The 13,059-nt window shown below is 48.4% G+C and overlaps 1 protein-coding gene across 2 annotated transcripts in view; it reads left to right on the forward strand.

The window, feature by feature from the left end:
• LOC144144627 (snRNA-activating protein complex subunit 3-like) overlaps positions 1-13,059 on the forward strand; it is a 63,950-nt gene that overhangs the window by 32,622 nt on the left and 18,269 nt on the right. For both annotated transcript variants that reach the window (XM_077676158.1, XM_077676149.1), the window contains exons 5-6: positions 12,206-12,340; positions 12,451-12,533. In XM_077676158.1, coding sequence (XP_077532284.1) covers positions 12,206-12,340; positions 12,451-12,533 — 218 coding nt within the window. The remainder of the gene's footprint in view (positions 1-12,205; positions 12,341-12,450; positions 12,534-13,059) is intronic.

Raw genomic sequence — 13,059 nt, forward strand, 5'->3', positions numbered from 1 at the left:
GCAAAACGACTGTTTAGACTCGTGCAAAACAGCGTAAACAGTTTACGAATGCAGTTTAGGTTAAATGTGGTTACTTCTGCCTGCGCCACTCGCCCGTGTTGTTGACTGAAAGTTCGACCATGTTGATCAGTCGTATCAGAGATCAGACATCTCCCTGCTCAGTTGCAGGGCGAGTTTCATCATGGCGCCGGTGTTGTAGCTTTATCTGACCCTTTGCGAGCCTGCCCTATGCCGACATATTGTGCAGACGAGGGAGAACTATGATTGCTGCTTACTGATTTACTGAAACTTCACTTCACGAGTTGAGGAGGAAAGCCTCGGTGAAACCTAAACTGCATTTGTTTTCCTATTTGCCGATATCGGGCAATGAAATGGGTATGCATTGTTTGTTTATCAAGGTTCCACGGTTATAAGCGCACACACAACACAATTTTTTTGAAAATCTCTTCACGACCCCTTTAATCTCCTTCACTTGGGACTTCTTGGGTTGAATACCATTGTGGCAATTATTGCAACGTTGCTAGAATCTGTGCGGAAAATTCTGAGCCACAATTAAGAGGACAACCGGGTCGAAAAATCGCCATTTTTTCTAATTATGTCGTTTTTTTGTTTTCACTTGCATTATCATCTTTGACTATCCCTCTTTCATGGAAAAAAAAAAAGAAAACGAAATACGAACGAAAACTTAGTACGAACGAGAGCTTAGTACGAACGAGAGCTTAGAAATCACACAATCAAGCCGAATTTCGGCCATCTTTGAGGGTTTTTGCTGCACGGCAGCGTGGCTGGCCGCCATTTCAGTCACTTGAGAGAGGTAGACAAAGCCTTCGTCTCTCAAATCGCTCGCCAGCCTCGTACTCCGCGTAAAAAATTTAAAAAAGAATATTTCTTCCCACTTGTTTTGAGAGCTCCTTCCGGGTATTTAAATCACGTGACGTGAAATCGGGACTGCCTATAATCATGAACGGTAAGGAGAAGCATGACTTTCATCGCCGCAAGTCCTGGACTTCATGCCCGTACAAGGGAAAGCGCAAGCGGCGCAGCATTGCGACGATTACGGCTAACGCCGGCATGGCGAGGCCTAACGGTGACGCGCCTTCAAGCGTTGCGAGCGCGGCTCAACCAGGCGAGGCTGGTTTTACAGTGACGCTATCAGCTTTGTAAGTGCATCGGAGAAGTTGTTGCAGCGTTCCAATGCGGGGAGACAGTCGACAACAGGAGTGGTGCAAGTGCAGTTATCTGCGAAGTCAACGGTCTGAGTGACCTTATGAGCGGCGCTGTGTGTGCGATGTGCGGGAAGTGCGAACTCGTCGTAGTTGGGGTCGCAAACAAGCGGAAGGGCCTTGCAACGGTACTGGAACTCAATTGCAAAAACGTGGAGTGCCCTGCAGGGGTGGTTTCTTCTGGGTACTCGTCACAGCGCGCTGCTGCCATCGGCCACGGAGGCCGCAACCCGGAACTCTGCACGGGAAGCCCCCATGATATTTTCGCCATCAATGGGAAAGCGGTACTCGCTGCACGTGCGGTTGGCATCGTAAACGATCAGCTGTGCAGGTTTTGTGCCATTCTTGGTCTACCGAAACCACTGCACCAAAAGACGTACCACAACATTGCCAAGAAAGTTCATGCCGCGGCCACAAGAGTCGTCTCTGACAACCTTTCTGAAGCAAGGCAAGTAACTGCATTGCAAACTGGTCAGACTGACGTCAGTGTGATGTTTGATAGTACTTGGCAGAAACGAGGACACAAGAGCCACAACGGTGTTGGCACTGCCATTTCTCTAGACACTGGTCTCTGCCTGGATGAGGTGCTGTCAAACTACTGTCAAAATTGCAGCCACCCCCAAAAGCTCGATTAGCAAGAGGAGGAAGTGTGGCAAGCCTTCCATGCCCCACGTGTGAAAAATGTCGACTGCTCATCCCATGCCATAGAGACAGAAGCAGCACTGTGCATCTGGCACAGGACGGTATCGTACAACCTGCAGTTAACTGTAGTGGAGATGGCCCTTACTCTCGCTATGTTGTGGTTCAACAACACTAGCTTTGAGCAAGTTCTCCATCCAAGAACTGGGAATCTTCCCTTTAGAAAAAGTGGTCAGACTAAGCATTGCAAGTGACCAGCGGAGGATCAGGCACATGTGTGCCAAGCTGACTGCTGAGGCTAGGTCCCATCGCCGCATCCTGGTGAAATGGTCCCGTACCCGCTATATAGTCCTATACCCGCTATGCGGGTATAGGACTATACCCGCAAGAACCGTGAGGGTGCTACTTATGCAGGAGCGTTCTAGTTTTAGTACCTCAATGTGGACATTTCAGACTATATCCCCACCAAGTTTCATGTTGTTTGAGCAAGAATTTATGAATATGCCAAAGAAATAAACTTTCAATTGCATTTTAGATGCGATGCTGAGAGCATCTCTTGTCGGCGGCCCTGTCCTTCCTGCGTGCGTCCGTTGTTGTCCGCAGCTTTTCCACTCTCCCCCTCTCCTCTCCGATAGCGAACACTCTCTCGCGAGGAGCATTGGATTGGATTCGATTGGCTTGGCTTGACTTGGATTGGATTAAAGTGGATTGTGTTGGATTGCGTTGCGTCATAGCTGCGGCAGACGCACTGGCGCCGGCGCGTGCCCAGGTGAGAGCGAACACACACACTCAACATCTGCGGGTGTACGGCCCAGCGCGCTCTCACTTCGCCAGTGGGCGGCGCTGCGCGCGGTACTGCGCATGGGCAGTACTCTCTCTCTCCGCGGTCTCCTCTCCTTCGGGCGCGCTGCGCATATAACCGGTGTGCCGCTCTCCGGCGGCCTTTCGGTCGACGGGTACTTTCTGCTTGCGCTTGAACCCCCCTCAGCGTCGCATCACCAGGTTCCCGCGAGGGGAGGTGGGCGTAATTTTTTCTCTGTTTGTCATTTTTGTCCGTTTTCTGAGTTTGTGCACACTTATTTTCCCACTTAGAGTGGTCGTATCACGATGAAATTTTGCACAGATGTTCATTATAAAACGTAGGGCCGAAATCTTGTTAATTATGCAATTTGTGTCCTTAGATATTTGTGACGATCATAAAACAAAAATATACAGAACAGGAAAAGGCACACTACCAGTCATTTTTTTTTCATGGTGAGGAAGATGAGTATATAAGGCTTTTTCAGGTAGATTTCGGCATTATGCGGTTCATAAGGAAGCACCAGATAATTTTAAAACTTTCAGTAAAAATTTTTACTATAATAAACAATAGTGTACAACAAAAAAGCCGTTTTTCTGCACGTCATGCTACGTAAAATTTCATCCAGAGCAGATATTTGAAATCTGATTGCATATATGACAAGAGGAGCTCAATCTTTACAAGCTGCAAAAATTTCAGCCTCCTAACTTCATTATAAAAAAAAAAAAAGTTGTTTCGAGGAGTATGTCCTGTGTTTAGGGGTGGTCGGAAAATTTTGCAGCTTGTTTTTTTTTTTTTTTTTGCTCCAATAAGTAGCTACTTATCACCTGTAGAAACCTCATTTGCTTCAGCGTGCGACGGTTAATTAGAGGCATTTTCAATGCGGCCAGTTGCAGTTTCGGTTTCAGCGGGGGCCACGAAACGATGGATTTTGTGTGAACAAAGCTGACCACGTGACCATCGGAGGGATAGCGGGGATATCACAGAGCAGAGCTGCCGTAGCACTGTCGAATTCGCATTTCCGGCAGTTTCTGCAAATGCCCCCATGTTCTGATCTCGTGAGCCGCTTAATTAAAAAGGACCGTGGACGTGGACCGCGACGAAAGAACGACGCGCGACGCTCGAGACAATGGGTGGCAAGACGCGCGAGCAGCCGGCCGGTCTGCCTACAGGTGTGCCTACAGATGTGTTCGGCTTAGCACTGCGGCGGATAATCCATTGCCGCTCTCGTAAGCGGTACAGATGACAATTTTTAATGCAACCCGCCATCACATCACTAACTCCTTTCTCATATAAACTGCCATGGTTGGGACTTGGCAGCGGTTACAAGCTATCACTCGAGCTACCTGCGCCGGCCTGCGCCACTTCGCAGCCGTGGCCACTACTTGCGCAGCGACCGTGCAGCTCGCTCAGTAGGCTTTTCGTGTCTCCGACGCGTTTTCGCGTCCAATGTAAATAAAAAGTAATAAAAATAGAGTGCCTGGAATCGCTTTAGAACTTAGGTCACGGCTAGCTGCCCGATGAGGCGAGGAAATCACGGCGCTTCCGCCGCCAACGATCGAGTCGTTCGTTCTCGAAAGCAGAAGCTCCGCCCTCCGATTGGAGCGGCGAGCCAGCGAAAAACGCCGGTAGAGCAGAAGTGGCAAACACAAACTCGTGACGTGTTTGGATGTTGTTTATTTACACAAGATCCTCGGGATGTCGATTGCGCGAGGTGCTCTGCTGGCGGCTCGGTTGTGTTTCGCACACTTTAAAATGATTTTAAATATGTTCTAGGCTGTATTCGCCGCTGGTATTTTGCAGGTGATGCATGTGTGTTCACGCCAATCTATCCCCAAAGTTATCTTGCTTTCAAAATTTTGTGTCAGTACCCCTTTAACTCTTTCAATACCACGCCTATTCAAATCGATCACTGGTGATCGATGATTTATATTGCATATTTCGACATGTTGTAGTCATTTCTTGTACACCTAATGCGGCCAGTGGTTAGTCTAGGCACGGCGCTTTTAGAATCAGTTTAAATTTTCCCGCTCCGGTGACATTTAGGTTTTTGACAGCTTTTTTTGTGAGCTGAGGTGCATGTGTTTTTGAGGAAGGGGGCGTGGCTGCTGCACTTGACAAAAACGATGCAGATCGTAGTTAGGCTGCATTACCATAATATTTTTTTGTCAAAAGGCTCCTGGCAAGTCAAATACCAAATAATGTTGTCAGCGTTGCAATCCGGCAGCTTGGGAGGTGACAATTACTTTAAATGACACCAGCTATTCACTAGTGACTTTGGTTTGGAGAAAGGGCAGCTTTATTCTGCCAAAGCTTTTTTCTGATGGTCCCCCACATGTCTAGCAAGTGTGCCTGGCATTTTCAGCTAGTTTTCAGCAGTTTCGTTTTTGCGTTGCTAAATTCATATTCGGCGCTACTACGCAGTTTCCCAACTACAAGCTCATTTGCCATGGCGCCTCTGTTGCCGGCTACTGCTCCGGGAAACAAGCATGCCGCTCGTGCTTCCACTTTATCTACACCTTACTTCTGCGATAACAGCTTCCGCTGAAAGTCAAAAGATAACACCAAGTCGTCGGGTATTAGTTCAGATGAGGAGAACGCTCCCACTTGGCCTTGAACACCGCCAGCTGTTCACCGGCCAGTTTCAGTTTCATACGAGGATATTTTCGGAAGTCTAGTGTCGCTGCTTAGTAGAACTGCGTATTCTGACAGTCTCCAACAGCCTTGTATTTGTTTCTTTTCGAAATTGTTAGGTGGGGCTGCAAGGTAGTAGGCCTGGCTCGTAGTGCTTAACTCTCTTCATAGCATGACGGCGGCTTGGTGAAAGCTTGCTGGGCACGATTCTAGCGCATCGCACCCTATTCCTGCAAGCAGGGCTATCATAGCGAGTCAGAACATGATAATAAACCTCAAATGAAAGTTCTGACTTATAAGTGATCATCAGGACACCAACAAGCATCCACAAAAGAGTTTGGTTATCAACTCCAAGAGGATTTTTTCGCATCACTTGCTTACCTTCAATATTGTGCTGGTCATAATCATTGACAAGGTGTTTTTACATCACATGGAGGCTAATTGGGGCCTTTTATAATTTCAAACCACCAGATTTCTTCTAGAGAACCATTCAAAATAGCAAAATTTGAAATAGTGGTTGGGCTTCACCACAAGGCACGGGCACCACGCTGGCTAACATTTTCTTTTATATCTGATTAATTGTACCGCGCAACTCAATTTTTTTTCTAGGACGGGTTCCTGAAATGTTTACCTACAAATGTATATTCTAAATTTTTCTACTATTCGTGTTTTATTATACAAACTTTTTTTTATTTTCTTCGACGCCTGGACAAAAAATTCGAATATGATAATTTTTGCGCAATCATTATTTATGAAAGCATTATTAAAACTGGTGTAGTTGGAAAGCACGTGGAATCATTTGCATTTTATGTCACTGCAATGTGTGCCTAACTAATATGTATAGCACAGAAAAAATGTTTTGTTAGACCCCTCAAAATTGGTCAATTTCCCGCGGTATTGAAAGAGTTAAGCAGTTTGCCCATGATTGCACTGATGGCTGGGCTTTATGGTGGGAGCCTTCTTAAATTACAAGAAATTTGGAAGCTGCTTCTGAAGCTGTGCTTTAGATTACTGTCGAACAGTTTTCTTATTTAATGTAAAGCTTTTTTCTAGCAAACATATTAGTCAAATGGTTACAGTTTTTCCTGGGAGGCGAGAAATGAGAACAACCCTTTGTGCTGAGATTTTGGTTAAGGATCTCCAAGATAATATAAATAGGTTTTTAGCATTGCACCACGACCTTGCTCTAGCCAAGGTTTAGCTTCAAGTCATGAGGCCCCAAGTGCAGAAATAAAATTGGCAGCGAAATTCCCAGAACTGCAGAGCATTCGGTTTGAATTGCGGGGCCCTAACACCTGTCGCTTTCAGTACCTAAGTCCTGAATTCAAATCTTTGACCACAGTAGAGCCGTAGCCCGGCAGCCAGCTTCCATTTTAAAGGGGCCCTGAAAGGCGTTTTGAGCACACTAAATGAACTAGCGCAATCGTTAGATTGGGTCGTCAACGTCATCTGTGCCAAGTATTACTCTTCTACGCGTAGCGGAAAGCTCACACTTTTGTTGCAAAGTTTGTCGCTTTTTTCTTACCCTTTCCTTTGTGTTTTTGGCCGCCAGCATCTTCACATGTCTACGTCATCAATTCCCAGATGTTCGTCATGAGCTAGACATCCTGCTATTGGGCGGCTTTTTCACGCACTTCCGGCAAAGAGATGAGTCGTCTGCTCAGCGCCGGCTCGCCGGCTGATCTGCCAGCGGAGTGCCGCAGTGCTTGGACATTTTACGACAAACGAAACAAGTGTAAACAAACGCTTAACCGTTTGTATTGAATGCAACACGGCCATAATACGACATGGATATTCTCTTGCCTGAGTACGTACCATAAAGAATGCGTCTAAGCCCCGTGGCACTTCTTTCGTGCAATCGCAGAGAACGCCCTGAGCCGAATGCCCGGGTTTGATGCATACATTTTATTCAACCTCAAAACAATCCAGAGATGCGTTTCGAATGAACACAACGTCACAACATGCGTTGCAAGTCTGAACCGCAATTGACAGACGATGGGTTGCCTCCTCTTGCCCGTTGTAAATTCGGCACTCACCTCGCGCACGGTTTGCGGGGACGAACAGCAAGTCACTTAACCCTGGCGCACAAGCTGAGATGGCTTTTAGCCACGCACACTGCACATAACACATGCGAGGAGGAGGGGGAGGAATAAACGTCCCTATAAAGCAGTTCGCCTTGGGGAAGAGTCCTTATTCCAGGACCCCTTGAGACCGTCCGGCTTCTTGAGCCCTCTTCACCAGCCAAAGCTGGTCATCAGGGTCCGAGCTGGACAGTGCTCTCTCCCAGTGCTCAGGGGAGGGGAAGGGCAGGGGGTTAGGTTGGGGTTCTTCTCGCAGCCCCACACAATGTGGTAAAGCGTGCCCGGAGCCTCACAGAAGCGGCATTCCGAGGAGTAGAGGGTGGGGGCCAGAACTAGAGCCCACATTCTGGCCCCCACCTACCACATGCGAGGTTGAGTTGTACGTCGCCCGAGAAAGATAATCCAGACCATGGGGAGCACTATCAACCCGCAGAAGCACAACGTCGCATTTCATCGCGAAACAAAGGCGTCCACAACACACAAACCATCGCCTCCTGTAATGCCAAGCGCATCTCGCACTTGGATCACGCAACCGTAACTGACTTTTAGAGCGGTTTGTGCCTTGTTGCCAAGGCAACCGATGTTTGAGATTGTCAAAGAAATGGCGTTCGCTCCAGCGCTAGAAAGCTCAGCGGCGGAGCATGTTTTGCCAACGTTGCCGCTCTCCACCACGCGTCGCCCCAAGCTGAACTGGTCACATGATTGAAGCGTTTTGTGCACGGGTTATGTATCGGTTTGAAATGTCTTTTTCACATGCCGCCGGCAGGAATTACCACCGCCGCAAAATAAGACCCGGCACCAACGGGGCCATATCTGATACGGCTCTTTTTGAATAAAGAGTGCGCGGTGCATCTCAAAGGGAACGAGCGCACGATCCTCCCCGTGCGGCTGCGAGTTCGCCGCCGATAAAAAGTCACGTACCGCCGATAGCAACTGCACCAACGCACACCACGAAAGGGCAAGGCCAGGCCGCCGCACACATGTGGCCGGATTTTTCGTTCCAGCCTTGAGCGGAGTGCGGGATTCATGGTGTCAACAAAGCTTGCCCGTAGCAGACGAGCAGCGCAATAGCGGAAGTTTGTCACCGCCGAGGAGTGCAGCATCATGGGAGGGAAGGCTCGCGCGCCGTCAACAGCGGAGAACAATTTGAAAGGAGGAGGAAATGCGGCGGGACGATAGTGCGTGGTTTTTGATTTACGATTTCTCAGCTAATACTCATCGCTTTAACAAAATTCTTGCGGGAGGAGATTGCTAATTAATTGCTTTATTTGGTTACATGTACATCCATGCATCGGCGGGAGGTATTTCAAGACCCCTTTAAAAGTGCTCATTTCCCACATCCCCACACTTTCTTGTACCAGGAAAAAAAAAAAAAAAAAAAAAAAAAAAAAAAAAAAAAACTGTGGTTCATTCCTCTGTCATAGGAATTGGAAAAACATGAAAGTGAGATGTGCAGCGAAATCTGCAGCTGAGCATGATTTGCGGGTCGGGGCTTGTCTTGTGGTTATGCTTGGCGAGCGACATCCTGCTGGCGGGTCGCTTCGGCAAAGGTGTACTGGCATCATTTCCGTGACGGATCTGACGTCAGTGAAATCTTGGTATATCCTGGCATTTTAACACTTTCGTGTTAAAATATAAAACTCGAAAACGAACAACCTGAAGTATAATGTACTCTTTAGTACTAAAAGGGGCCCTGAAAGGCATTTTGAGCACACTAAATGAACTAGCGCAATCGTTAGATAGGGTCGTCAACATCATCTGTGCCAAGTATTACTCTTTTACGCGCAGCGGAAAGCTCACACTTTTGTTGCAAAGTTTGTCGCTTTTTTCTCACCCTTTCCTTCGTGTTTTCGGACGCCGCCATCTTCACATGTCTACATCATCGATTCCCATATGTTCGTCATGAGCTAGACATCCTGCTATTGGGCGGCTTTTTCACGCACTTCCGGCAAAGAGATGAGTCGTCTGCTCAGCATCGGCTCGCCCGCTGATCTGCCAGCGGAGTGCCGGAGTGTTGGACATTTTACGACAAACGAAACAAGTGTAAACAAACGCTTAACCGTTTGTATTGAATGCAACACGGCCATAGCACGACATGGATTTTATGTTACATGAGTACGTACCATAAAGAAAGCCCCGTGACACTTATTTGGTGCAATCGCAGAGAACGCCCTGAGCCGAATGCCAGGGTTTGACGCGTACATTTTATTCAACTTCAAAACAATCCAGAGATGCGTTTAGAACGAACGCAACGTCACAACATGCGTTGCAAGTCTGAACCGCGATTGACAGAAGATGGGTTGCCTCCTCCTGCCCGTCGTAAATTCGGGACTCACCTCACACCCGGTTTGCGTGGACGAACAGCAAGTCACAACTCTGGCGCGCAAGCGAGAATGCTTTTAGCCAGGCACACTACACATACCCCATGCGAGGTTGAGTCGTACGTCGTTCGAGAAAGATAATCCAGACCATGGGAAGCACTATCCACCCGCAGAAGTACAATGTCGCATTTCATCGCGAAATGAACGCGTCCACAACACACAGGAGGCGATGCACACACACACACAGCTTCGGTCACTGCATTGGCTTAGCTGCAAGCTTCGTTCGGACAATCAGCGATGCTACGACGATACAGAGCTGCGTGAGGACGACGTGCTAACCACTTCACGTATTTAAAAACACAGGGGCAAAGAACTAGGTTAATCGGAAGCAAAAAATATGTCCTCCATTATAGTGCCTGAAATATACTGGCTAGTGTGCCGAGGGCGGGCTCCAGGCGGGCGCCGGGAGCGATGTACGCGGCCGGCTGCAGCTTGGGGCGCTGCCGTGCGGGAGTGTGCGCGTTCGTCCGGCCCGAGCAGATCGCGCGGTTACCTCCGAGCTGCGGCGCAGACGGCAGCGGCAGAACTTTCCATTCCCGCTTGCGACGAAAGCGAGCGAATGCGACGGAAATTCTGTCGCGCGACGAAAATTTGTCCCGACCATTCGACAAAAACGATCGTCGCGCGACAAAGCGACGGAATTCCTGCCGCTTTCACTCGCTTTCGTCGCAAGTGCGAACGGGCCTTTATGCGCAATCACATAAAACAAGCTCTTGCTTATCGCCTGAGCATACGGTTTATATCTGACTACGTTACACTGTGCTTGCCAGTGTATTTAAACGATGTCACTAGGTTTGAAACGTACGCGCTCGGCGTGCAGCTTTGTAAACGCAAGCGGCCTCACATACGCACGCTATTTTGCTGCTAATAGAGTTTTAGTACAGCGTTTGTGGCCTTTGCATACGCTAAACGCTAAATTTTTGCATCCCGCTACGTAAACACTGCGAGGGGAGTTTTAGTAGAGCGGTAGAGCGTCTAATCAGTTTTGCGTAGCGACACACTAATGCATACGGCGCCATCTGTCAAATGTTTTCCGAAATGTCTCGCCGGCTCATCTGCTATCGGAGTGCCGGAGTGTTTGGACATTTTACGACTATCCAAACAAGTGCAAACATACGCTTTCCCGTCAGTGTTGAATGCAACACATGGGTGCAGCATAGAGAAAGAAATACTGGTGCAGCTTGTCAGAACACGGGTTCTCGCTGATCGAGTGCGGCGTTGGTTTGCTCTGCGCCTTCCCGTTCATCGCCGCTGATAAAGCGATCCAATCCGGCGCATTTTGTGCACGGGTTCTGTGTCGGTTTAAAATGTCCTTCTTCACATGTCGCCGGTAGTAGGAATTACGACCGCCGCAAAATAACACCCGGCACCAGCGGGGTCACATCTGAGACCGCGCTTTTTGGATAAACAGTGCGCGGTGCACCAAAGGGAACGAGCGCACGATTCTCCCCGCGCGGCTGCGAATTCGCCGCCGATACCAACGGCAGCTACGTACACCGCGAAAGGGCAAGGCCAGGCCGCACACATGCGGCCAGGTCCTTCGTTCACTTTTCCAGCCTTTAGAGGAGTGTCCATGGGGTCAACAAAGATGAAAAAGCCGAAAGAGCTGGCCCGTAGCAGACGGCAGTCTGTGGGAGCGCAATAGCGGAAGTTCGTCACCGCTGAGGAGCGGAGCATCATGGGAGGGGAGGCCAACAGCGAAGAAACAGTTGAAAGGAGGAGGAAATACGGCGCGACGATAATGCGCGGTTTTTGATTTACGATTTCTCAGCTAATACTCATCGCTTTAACAAAATTCTTGCAGGAGGAGATTGCTAATACATTGCTTTATTTGGTTACATGTACATCCATGCATCGGCGGAAGGCATTTCAGGACCCCTTAAAGGTTGCTTCCCAGCAAGAAGACCCTGTGTGCAGGGGTGCATCCTTTACAGGCCGCTTGCTTTGTTTTACTAGCGTCACTTCCGTGGCGGATGTGACGTAAGTGAAATCTTCGTGAATCCCGGAATGAAACAGTTTCATGTTAAAAGAACATTGGGCACATTTATTAAGTCATTTTTTCACCTCCCAAAGTGACTGAAAAAATTTTCTTGCCACGGCCCTGCTTGTCGTGCCAATTTGTGTAGGTAAGCTCACAGAAATTCAGCATGCAGGTTGTTTTCAGCGTCGCTGGCCACCAGGCTGAATGGGCACACTCCCTGGTGATTTTGCGCCTAGTGTAATGAGATATTGTGCAAGCGGAAACAGTGGACACTCTTGCAAGCGGCTCATGGCAGCAGCCCTTGGAAGGATGCCGGGCCCACTCATTAGTGTTTGTGTTGAATTACTTCTTCAGAAAGTCTTGGGTGCAGTGGAAGAGGAAGGCTAGTATTTTGTTCTCGGAAATGTTTTGGACCTCTTTAGGGGATAAATCTTAAGCTTGGTGCTAATAATCTATTTCGTTTCTAGGTCCAGCAAGAAGTGGCGGTGCTTGGCAGCCAGACGTTGCGCCGCTTGCGCCTGAAGATTCTTTGCATTTCGGATGCCTCAGTGGCTGGAGACTTCAGCGATGATCCAAAGAAGGCCCGTGAACCAAGGGCTTCGGTTCGTAATAATTCTTGTTCAGGACTTTGTACGGTGCCTCATTTCGGATTGGAATGAACGCGTACTGTCTGGCAGAAGTGGCTGTAGTGTTGCTGTTTCGTGTGTTGCAGGATTTGTACAAGTCTGGCTTCTTTTACATCGGGGACACATTTTACAATGACATGTCTGATCCATCCTGCAGAGACTACAGCGAGTAAGTGTCCTGCTTTACTTTTCTTGCACAGTGTTTCTGTCCTACGTGTCCCTCTTGCTCCCCTCTTTTGGGTCTTAAACAGTAGTGTAGACTAAAAAGGTCTATTCCTTGCCACCTTATAATTTCAGGGATCACTTTAAATCTGTTTTTTTGTGTGTGTGTGTGTGTGTGTGTGTGTGTGTGTGTGTGTGTGTGTGTGGTGTGGTGTAATGTTCATTCGAACAAGATATGAATTGTCGTTGTGAGTTACGCTTTGCAGGTGACTTCTGCAGCACAGTGCAGTGGGGGCCTTGGTTTAGCAGCTCGACATGTTTATGTGAAGCCACTACGGGCAAACACTGCAATGCTACACAGCAACAAGGGTACAGGTGCTCGGCACACTGGTGCAAAGAAAGCTGGGGGGCTGAGACGCAACAAGAACTTGAGTCATGTCAGTGGCACGGTGAAAGCAGTCGCTGTTGCCAGATACTCTCCTCCTTTCTGGCTAGAGATTTTAGAAAACAGTTTGAAAATTGTCGGGAAGAAG

The sequence above is a fragment of the Haemaphysalis longicornis genome, unplaced genomic scaffold, assembly GCF_048455015.1.
Source record: "Haemaphysalis longicornis isolate Haplotype H1 unplaced genomic scaffold, Haemaphysalis longicornis Haplotype H1 scaffold_1, whole genome shotgun sequence".
In the NCBI taxonomy this organism is placed as follows: domain Eukaryota; kingdom Metazoa; phylum Arthropoda; class Arachnida; order Ixodida; family Ixodidae; genus Haemaphysalis; species Haemaphysalis longicornis.